Below are 10609 nucleotides of genomic sequence, written 5' to 3' on the forward strand. Positions count from 1 at the left end.
TCTCCCCCCCCCCCCCCCCCCCCCCCCCCCCCCGCCGACATGGTCTTTCCAGTTCAGAAGCTCTCTGGCTATCTCCCCTCCAATCTGAGTTCTACACCCAGATGATTAGTCCTTCATGTGAGAATCAGACCTGTGGGAAAAAGGATTATTGATCAATTAATCAAATGCACATTATGAATCGATTGCAACTAAATGGGACTAATGGCAGGTTTGTCTTCCTTTATTTCCAGTTTGAGCCATCAGAGGATCACTGTGGCTTTAAGAAGAAAATGAGAAGTTTTGCCTCACTAACTCAACATGTTTGGGAACTTTTCACATCAGAGAGGCAGCCTGGCTGGAAGAAGCTGTTACAGCTTTTTGCAGTTTGCTGTACAGCTAGCTTCATCTCAAGCAGTTTCTTGTTTCTTAGCTTGTACTCCTCCCTAACACATTTTCCTTTGGTTACCTTAGCAATTGTTGCATCTGTCTGGATTGCCCTTTCTATTGCATTGTTTTCTTCCAAGTGTGTGCGTTGCTTTGCAGCCTTGTTTGTTCTTTCTTGTGGACTGCGTGAAGGTAGAAATGCTCTTATTACTGCTGGCACAGGCATAGTGGCAGCTGGCCACATCCAAAGTATTTTTCACAACATAAAAGTACTGGCAGACAGTATAACTTGCAATATAGAAGCTGAGCATTTTGCCTTGATAAAACACTATGTTAAAGCCATCCAATGGATTTATAGTCAGATCAAGTTTTCATATAACCCTTTTAAAGATATAGTGTCACTGAGTGATGAATTCAATACCTTTTATATCATTTCTGATGAAGGTTTCAAACTGAGGCTAAATACCACCAAACAACAGATCCAAAGTGTTACTAGCCATATATCTTCTATTCTGGCAATACAGCCCTACATAAGCCAGAGGCTGCTTCCTTTAATGGGACTTATTCTAGTTGTTCTTGGTACGTACCTCTTCATCAGAAAATTTGTGAGCCCTCAGAGTGCAAAGTTTAAGAATATTTATATCACAAAGCGGTTCATTGGATTTGATGAGCAGCAAAAGAATCAACAAAAGCCATCTGTGCTTCCACTCAATAAAAAAGAGAGGAAGGTGTATTTAACCATCCCATCCCTCAGCCTAACACAGAAGGAAAAGAAAAACATAGGATTTTTTTTTCTCCCTGTGTTTACTAATCTTTGTATCTGGGCTCTGTTTGCAGCAATAGATTATATGCTTTATTGGCTAATTTTTTCAGTGAGCAAGCATCTCCAAGAATTACCAGAGATAGAAGCTCATTTGAAAGTCTATTACCAAGTAAGTTCCTTGCTTATAATATCATTTTCATATATTGCCCATAAATGTTAATATAGAAAAACTTCCCCTGATTTTAATGGTTGCTTGATTGGGTCTATAGCTAGCATACCTCCAGTTATTTCATGTCAGAAAAAGCATTATAATCCATCTAAAAAGGTATTTCTAGTAGGGCTGTTATTATAGTGCCTCCATAGCAAATACAGTCATTCAAATAACATTGTTATATAGGACCAGACAATTGTCTGCTTTTTTGGGGGTTCATCATATTTCAATAGAAAGTGATACAGAAGGGATACCATTATCAGACATTCAATACAGTGCTTTATCCTGGTGAAAGTGCACAGAGAGATATGACTATCATTACTTGCCAAAGAGATGGTGCCTATGGTTTGGAGTTCCACGCAGGCTTTTCTGATTAAAGCTTAACCCTGGAAGTCTGTCAGTTATGATGTCTTTGTGGGACACCACGTTTACAGTTTAAAATAACACCAGGAAAGTGACAGAGGGCATGTCTTGGTGTTTAGCTGAATTGCACAAAGATTACACCATTTAAAGCAACACCATAGCACACAGATGTTAAAACAATCTTACTCACTTCCAGTTTTCCATTGGTATATTGTGCAGTAATATTTATGTATATATACAATGCAGCTTCTCTCGTAAGTGAAACAGAAAGACAATCTCATTACTTTTTAAATGATCATTCCTTGTATAGGAAGGATTTCCATCAATAAGAACAGCCCAGCCAGTCACAGGAAGCTAAAGTAAAGTGCCTCAGACAGAATCAGTCCAAAGACCAAGTTCCAGGTCTTGGCTTCCACAAGGAATTTGTAATCCCACTTCTGCTTCTGTTCATAACAGTTCCCCCTTCTTAGCTTGCCCCACTTGAACAGAATTATCATAAGCTACCTAGTAGCAAGTTACCATGGGCATCATTTAATGATTAATTAGAGAGTTCTGCAAGTGTGGTGTATTAAAAGAAGATGTTTTAGGGGAGAGACTGATATCAAATAATATTTCAAAATAGGACCCGGCATTTGGACACAACAGGAAGCCACATTTGTTTCTCTAGAGATCAGACTTAGATGAGAAATGTGGCTTTCTGCTTAGTAGGAGCTTTATGATGACTGGAATTTATTTTTAAAGATAGGAAGATTCCTGCTCTTCTGTGTCTTGGAGACACTTATGAACTTTATTCTATTTTGATTTACCTATAGGAATAACATTCCTAGTTATTGATTAACTGGTTGCACACTAGTAGCTTCTTCGTTAGGAAGAAATCTCTACCTAAATGTTCTAGAGTTTTCTAATATTTCACATTTTAACTGTGTGAAATGGATATTCTTGGACTCACCCTTTTATCATCAAGTTGCAAAACAAAGCCCCTGATCTCTCAAGTTGCTCCATGGAATTAGATCCTTATGTCTGTGTTGAGTCAGGTAGACTTAAATGAGGCCTTTTAGGAGGTCTGTCTACCTAGGGTGTGTCACAGGATCAGGGCCTGAAATGCCTCTATGAAATGCCTCTTGATATCTCAGGTATCTAAACATTTCTAAGGGATTATAAGATTATTCCTGCAGGGTGGCACATGTTCCTTCTTGTGTTAATTTCTTGCTACTTAACAAGTGCATTTCCTATTACTTCCTCTTAGAGTTGATTATGCTGAGCACTCATTTTCCCCAAAAGAATTAATTTATCCCAGGAGCAATTATAAAAATCCCAGGTGTTCTGGAGAGCAAGGTTCTTAAGATGAGTAATGTAACTAGCACTAGGCTTCCAATTACAACCAAACAGAAATTTAGTGTTTGATTTGGGAAGGAGAGTTTCCTCCACTCTCTCATGGATGAGATAGTTCATTTCAGTAAATAAAATTAAAATGATGGCCCCTTGATAACGAAAGCAGAGAAGAAACTCAACTTCAAATCTCAGAGATGACTCAGTTCAAATCCATTCCTTCTGACCTCCTGAGGAAGGTGTCTGTGTCTTTCCTGTAAGAATCTCTCCACTGGAGATTTGTGCCTCTATTTCAGGAAGATAGCTTCCTGAAATAGAGGCCATGGACAGACAAGACTTGCCCTGGAGTAATTTACATTGGTTTAATATGCTGAAACAAACTACATCAGATTAGTATTGGACAGAAATGCAGTTATCCCAGAATAGTAGCCTTTAGGAAATGGCTACTCGGAGATGGATTCAGACAGATGAAACCCAAATCAATAGTTTTACCCCTGATTCTTTTTGGGATAATTCTTCACTCAATTAGACAACTTGACTTCAGTTTAGGTGTTGAGTTATCTATTTGTTATATTTTTTCACCTAAGGCAGCACTTTCTAACAAGATGATACTGCCCAGTAGCTCCCTGCTCACCTAGGGATGTGGCACACTTTAGTTCAACTCCTCCCTTTTGCCTGCCTTAAATTTCTCTCTCTCACCTCCAGGGAGCATGCCTTAGCCACCATATTGTAGACTATTCTAGGCTCGGGTACATTCATTTCTTCATGTTGAACCTCTTCTACTTTGCACATAATAAATACATTTTCATTGAGCCAAAGAGAGAAAGCAGGGAAAGCACACAGTAAGTCCCAACCTTTTAGCTAGGTTATTCAGCATAAAAGAGCCATAGCAGCTCAGATCTTCACAGCAAGCAGGGGTGGGGGGTGGGGGGAATCTCCAATCCCTCATCTCCACTGAGACAGGCACTTTGCCTGAAAGAGTTGGCTCCAGACAATACCTACTGTTCATTTGGACTCATAGTGCCTCAAACAGGGGTCTGTGTGAGATCCTAGCCATCCAAACATAGGGCCTGGGAATCCTTCCTAACCTATTCTGTGTCTAAGCAAAGATGTCTGACACTTTTTTAACTTCTGAACATCCCTAAAGAAAGCATTCTCTATAGTGATTTTCATGTTATCACCTACCCCAACCAGGAGAGTGTCCTTTCTGAAGGGTGCTCCCAGCCTCTGAGCAGAGGGCTCCACTGGGGGCAACCCAGTCATCTCAGTAGGTGGCAGCTTGTACCCATACAAAGGTCCCATGGGGAATGTTCCCTACAAGATCAGTAGGGTCTGTAGGAATGATGGGAAGGCTCCCTCAAGCATTGTGTATGAGGATGTTGCTCTGCCTTGGGTCTTTCTGGGGGTGCTAACCTCTCAGACTTCCCAAACAGTGGGCTTTGTGCCCCCATGCCCCTGTTATTTTTCCATGTAGCTGCTTGCATCCCCCTCTACAGCAGTACAAGCAGCAGGCTCTGTGCCCCTTTCTTTTCCCCACATCACTTCAGGAGAATATGTAGGTGAGGTTGCAAGGGGATGGGGTTACTAGGAGACAATTCCCTTTATGTAACCCTAAGCCATCTTCTTCCTATCAATGTAAAGGAGGATCTCTGTTAACTTCAAAAAGCTTTTAACTAGAGCTGGTCAGGACATTTCTAGCACAATGTTCTTTTTTATTCCTTTGGAAATTGTGTTTTCCACAAAAACAAAATGTTTGGGGGGAAATCCAAATAAAACACTTTGGGCAGGTATTCCACAAATTCAAATATTTAATGTGGTCAGATTGAATTAAAATATTTCATTTTGGGTCAGTTCAACATTACTGTAAATCAGGGGTGTCAAAAAAATGGTCTGTGACCAGATCCAACCCATGGAGCCATGTCACTGGCCCACAGGGGTCCTGGAGGGGTTGGGAATTCAGGGGCAGAGGCCCATTGGGGCATGTGTTGGTGGTGTGGGGTGAGTGATGGCTATGTTAAGCCCCATGCCCTGCTACTTGAGGTGTCTGAATCTGACCTGTTAGGAGCCGCAGGGTCCAGATCCAGCTCAGGGGGTCAAACCAAATTGACACTCCTGCTCTATTACTTCTTGATTGCTCTGGTGCTGCATGGGACTTATATTTTGCCTGCTTCATGACCACATTTTCATTACTGGCTCTCTTTGGCCTAACTACATTTCCAGAATACACTGCTGAACCAGTGCAATGCATCATAGGCTTTCCATGATAATAATACATCACTGAAATGTAGTCTGTGTGGGAGGCCTAGGCAGCAGAGGTGAGGAGGGAGGTGAGGTACCTGAAACACCATTTTTTGAGAGTTGGGGGAAGCTCAGGTAAATGCATGCTAGTACTGAACTGAGCTGAAATACAACTTTTCTTCATTTCATTAGAACTTTTCATTTCTCAAAAGTCAATATTTGACTTAAACATCAAAATATCTGAATTTCCCATGAGACAGAAAGCTGAATTTTTGCCCAGTTGTACTTATAACAGGCAACTCAGCAGTTCTGACCCTTAATAATGGGCCGAGCTACACATACACGGTGATCCAGAGGGGCCCAAATTACAATCAGCAGAGAGTAGGAGGCGCTCATAGAGACGCATTTTCTGAGGGATGTTGTCATCTAATTACTGTACAGTTTTCTCAAATATCTGAAACAACCCTGGCTCCTAGTAGATTCAAATCCCAGCAGCAAAATTCCAGCCTTTATCTAAAAATTTTCATGTCTGGGGAATTTGGGCCTTTCCCTTGGTTCAAGTGCCTGAGATGGGGCTGTCCACATTAAAAAACACCCCTGCTTACACTGGATGCAAGAGTTGTCCATTTCAGAGATGCAAACCAAAAACTGGATAGGAAGAATGAACTATGCAATCTCAGGAGAGATTTATTCCAAGCAAAGGGTTGTACATTCTGGCCCATTTTTGAACCCATATTTGATACTGAATCTCTACACTAGCTCAATTATATGTTGACTTCATATGTATATTTCCTCCACGCCTTTTAATTCTAGAATGAACTCCATTGGATAGTTCTAAAAACAGGAAGAAAGGTTAGTACAGAAGCAGAGAAAGTAAGTTCTAAGGAAAATTTATGTATCAAATTATGTCTTCAGTTACAGTAATGTAAATCTGGACAAAGGAGCATATAATTTAGACAAAAAGTCTTTAAATATCTGAAGAATGTAAAAGGAGAAGAAAAATCAGCAAGCATGAGGTGGGAAAACTTTAAAATAAATAAAACCACCAATATCAAGAGACAGTTTCTGATAGCATGAGTCCCAAGTTTGTGGGACTGTGTCCCCAAAGAGTAGTACAAATCCTATTACTTAGCACATCTCAAAAAAACCCTGAAGGGTTCAACATACATACAGTTACGATGAATCCTGCGTTGACACAGAAAGGACTAGATCATTAATAGAGCGTGTGTACATCACAAATGTGATTCTGCTTATCTGAGGTGCAAACAAAATTTTTTTTAAACTATGTTTTGTATTTCTCCCATGCAGAAAAATGAGGACAGTTTCATTATCAATAAAGGAAAAGTCATTCAAAATAATTTTCATTTGAAGATTCCTCTGTTTAAACATGACTGCATTCCTAAACCAGAGTTTTCTCTGCTCTCAACATGGATCCAGATTGGAGTCATCACCTTTTTCTTAATCATATTTGGATTATTCTCCAGTATCCTGGTTCAGCTTAAAGTACTTGTGTCAAATTCATTCTATCCCAACATAGAGATGACAAGGATGCATTATCTGCATTCGAAATTACTGAGATATAGAGAAAAGCCTCCACAGAAAAATGTGAAAAGGAAACTTAACTCATTTGCTCAAACGGTAAGCCATAAATACTATGAAAAAAAAAATCTTTCTCTACAGGTAGCTGCAGGATTCAGGTCTGGATTCAGATGAGAACTTTGCCAAAGTCCAGATGGTTTAGTCTTCCCACTTTTTGTTTGTCCTGAAGAGCAAACAAGTTCAAATCTTTCTCGTAGGCAAATTATCTCTGTCCCCAGTTCAGAGATAATTTGCCTGCCAGAAAGATGTGAACAGAGTTATGTCAGCATGTTTTCTTCTCCACATATCACACACAAAACACATAAGCCCCAATCCTGTGGCCAGGTGGGGAGGACCCCATATGGACAACAGGATCAGGGCCTTAGATTGTCAAAACATGCCAAAGCTCAAGGCATATCTATGAAAGTCCACCTTAAAATATGTAGGGGGTAGTGGTCTAGTGGGGCACCTATACATGTGCCTGATGCCTGCTTCAAGACATGTTAATTAGCACACATTGGAGCAGACTTGATTAATTGAACAAACTTTAGTTAAAGCAGCACTGCCACAATCTTGAAGCACAGGATGCTGAATACATGAGATGCTGTGGGTGCTTTAATTAGATTTAAGGTGCTGGGTGGCTGTGTTGTTGAAAGACTGGTACTCAGTTGGAATCTGATACATTTTTCTGTCTTCTTAGCTCCAATTCTGGTTCCCAATATTCAAGGCAATGGGGACAATCAGGAAGAAAGAAAAAGACATGATAAATGAAAACAAGGTTTGAAAGAGGCCACATAACTGTTTGGATAAGCTCAAGGTTCGTTGTGCAGCAAGTCCCTGCATATTGTACCTGTACTGCTTTTGCTTTTAAAAATATTTCTGTAAAGTACTGTCAGTTAATTTCCATATTATATTTAAATGTTAAAGAAGTAAACATAGCTCCCGCAGGACAGCAGGCTGCAGTTGTTTGGCAATGCTGGGACGTTGCAAGCAAGCAATACGAAATAGCACTTGAGATTTCCCGGCGATGTCTGGCACTTGTGCAATCCTTTAGGGCCTGATACTCATTAATTTTGTGGCCATGCTACACCGCTCTGGGAGTCTTGCTCTGTAATTATCACACTGACTCTGTGGCCCTTTTAACATATGAGCAAAAAGTCATTTCACTGTACATGAAAACTTCAAACCAATCAAACTCGTTAATCATGGGTTTAACTTTAAGCATGTGAGGTTCCCTTTGAAATTATTGGCACTACTTATGAGGTTGCATAGGTAACCTGAATCCTGGCATTTCCTAATTTAAAAGTGCTTCACTTTGCATCCTGTGGTCTTTTAACACAGCTCCTTGGCTGAAAACAAAAACAAATGAGCTAGGGGGGAAAGAAACCCAGAAATTGCATCATGTTGATACCAGTTAATCAGAAAGGGATGAGACATGTGCTAGTGGGTTTCACTTGTTAATGGCAAAGGTTGGTGAAGCCTAAGGAGACTTGTTTTTCTATTCTTGGCTCTAGAAGTAAGTGTGTGAAGTCAGCCCACACTTGACCCCTTCTGCTCAATCCCCTATAATCTTTTTCCAAATCCAAGCTTCTCATCCCATCCCCAGACTCCTTGCCCCACACCACTCAGCACTTGTTTTCAGTCCTAGTTTCCATCTCTGGCCTCTATCCAATCCCAGACCCCACCATTCAGGAGGTGCCAGCAGTCAGTAACACCAGTACCTACAACAGTGGTGAAGCAGGGAACTTGGCAAACACAGGAAGGGGATTGTTCATAATAGACTGAGATATAGTCTGTTATGAACATGAGACACTTTACTGCAAAGCAGAGCTAATTACCGTGTATTAAATGTCACTGTCTATGTGTGTAGACCCTTACTGCGCAGTTATCTGCTCTACTTGGCAATTAAATTGTTACCTACATTACGTGCCTTACTGTGCAGTAACTACTTGGCACTTAATTTCCTAATAATATTTGGATTATTCTTCAGTATCCTAATTCAGCCAGGTAACAAATTACCTGCCGAGTAGTTACTGCATAGTAAAGCACATGTAGATGGCCAACCAAGAGCTTATTTGCTACTGGTCAGCTGGGCAGCAGGGGGCAGGACATTACTCCCTACCCCTGGGAGCTCCCTGCTGTTGGGATGGGTTCCAGTGGCTGAACCCAGGTGGGGACTATGCCCCGGCATCAGGGAGTTCAGAGATTAGCAGGAATGAAAGAGATGATAATGAACCATAAAGTCAGTTGACTCTCTTGGCACTGCCTGAATAGAATATAGAAATTCTGCTGCCCCTCCCAGAGAGTTGGTTTTAAAACTTGGGTGGAACAGGAATCAAAGAGGAGTGCAGCTGCACCACTGCACTCGCCCTGGATGCACCCCCAGACACAGAGATGTGTATGATTTAACAAACTCACTCCAGAACTATGAATGGAACCCATGGCATATACGGCCCAGTCCGTGCGTTGAGCCAGACACTGTTTTCTCCCTCTCAGCTACAGGGAAAAAGCAGCTAAACACAATTACTCTAAAATGTTTGTGTAAACCCCAGTCTGTCATTGACACAAATGTCCCCAGTGTAAAGTAATAAAGATTTATTTAAAGTTTCCAGTATTGAATGTCTGCAGTTACTTTCCACTTAAATGAATATGAAGCTACTCTCTACAATACTTGTATTATATTGCCAAAGGCAAGTTGCAACTGTTGCGGTGAGATATTGCTGTTCTAGCCTGTTCTGACTAGGTTAAACCCATGTGAAAAGGTTTGAATAAATGTACCAGCTATACCATGCCATGCAGATCTTCATCCCCTCCTCCCCACCAAGGATTTTATGAGTCAGCATGAAAGTGCAGCACAAAGCAGTATAGAGAAGTAAATCTGAACAGAATTAGTCATCATCAACTACTCACAATCTGATGCAGAATGCTGCATGGAACTACCTTCCCACGGCAAGTGGAAAATACAGAACAAGTTTGAAGTATGACATACACTTTAAGCCATTATTACTGAATGCTTTCAATATCTTAGATCTCTTGTTATTTTTCTAAAAGAGTAAAGCGTCAAGCTAAGTGTCCCTTGGTCCTTTGAGTTCCTGTCTCTACCCACTCAATGTGAGAACAATTTAATCCTCTGTAGATGTTGATGGCATGGTGGACTAGTGACAGCCTTTTGCCTCTAGAAATATGCATTCTTGATCACAAGAGTAAGCTGCATAAGGGACAGGCTGAATAAAACCTATTTTTCACATGCTGTGGCTGCAACAACTACCCTTATTAATACTGCAGTAACTCTAGCTACCTTAAGGGCCCCATGTACTGTTGAGCTGCCCCTCTACTTAGGCTAATAGTAAATTGGACCTTGAAGTCCAGGTGGGGAAAGAGGAGAGGTAGTACAGCTGGAGGAAAGTAAGACAGTCATCAGAAGAGCTATCTGCTACTTGCTGCAATTCTGCCAGAGATGCTCTGCTCCAGGTGGGATTCAGTCACTTCTCTCATTGGCATGCTTGACATAATATAAGCATCAGTCACTGGAGTTGCATCTCTTTAATATCTCTGCTTGACTCCTACATCCCATATATCAAGCCATTGATGGAAGGTAACTAACAAGTTCTTTTTCAGGTTTTTAGGGAGCAAAAGGAAGGTGCAGGGTAGCATAGGACCCTACAGGACAAACTAGGGCAATTGGTGACAGAGAGTGGGGGACAAAGCTGAGCTCTTCAGTGAGTTCTTTGCATCTGTATTCCTAGACACAAACCAAGACAAAT

At 41.0% G+C, this 10609-nt stretch overlaps 1 protein-coding gene across 1 annotated transcript in view; it reads left to right on the top strand.

The window, feature by feature from the left end:
- DCSTAMP (dendrocyte expressed seven transmembrane protein) overlaps positions 1-9432 on the top strand; it is a 22200-nt gene extending 12768 nt beyond the window's left edge. The window contains exons 2-4 of the mRNA XM_019528054.1: positions 231-1295; positions 6576-6905; positions 7546-9432. Coding sequence (XP_019383599.1) covers positions 270-1295; positions 6576-6905; positions 7546-7629 — 1440 coding nt within the window. The 5' untranslated portion in view covers positions 231-269 and the 3' untranslated portion in view covers positions 7630-9432. The remainder of the gene's footprint in view (positions 1-230; positions 1296-6575; positions 6906-7545) is intronic.
- The last annotated feature ends 1177 nt before the right edge of the window (positions 9433-10609 follow it).

The sequence above is a fragment of the Gavialis gangeticus genome, unplaced genomic scaffold (assembly GCF_001723915.1).
Source record: "Gavialis gangeticus isolate Ggan-Ray unplaced genomic scaffold, GavGan_comp1, whole genome shotgun sequence".
NCBI classification, from domain to species: domain Eukaryota; kingdom Metazoa; phylum Chordata; order Crocodylia; family Gavialidae; genus Gavialis; species Gavialis gangeticus.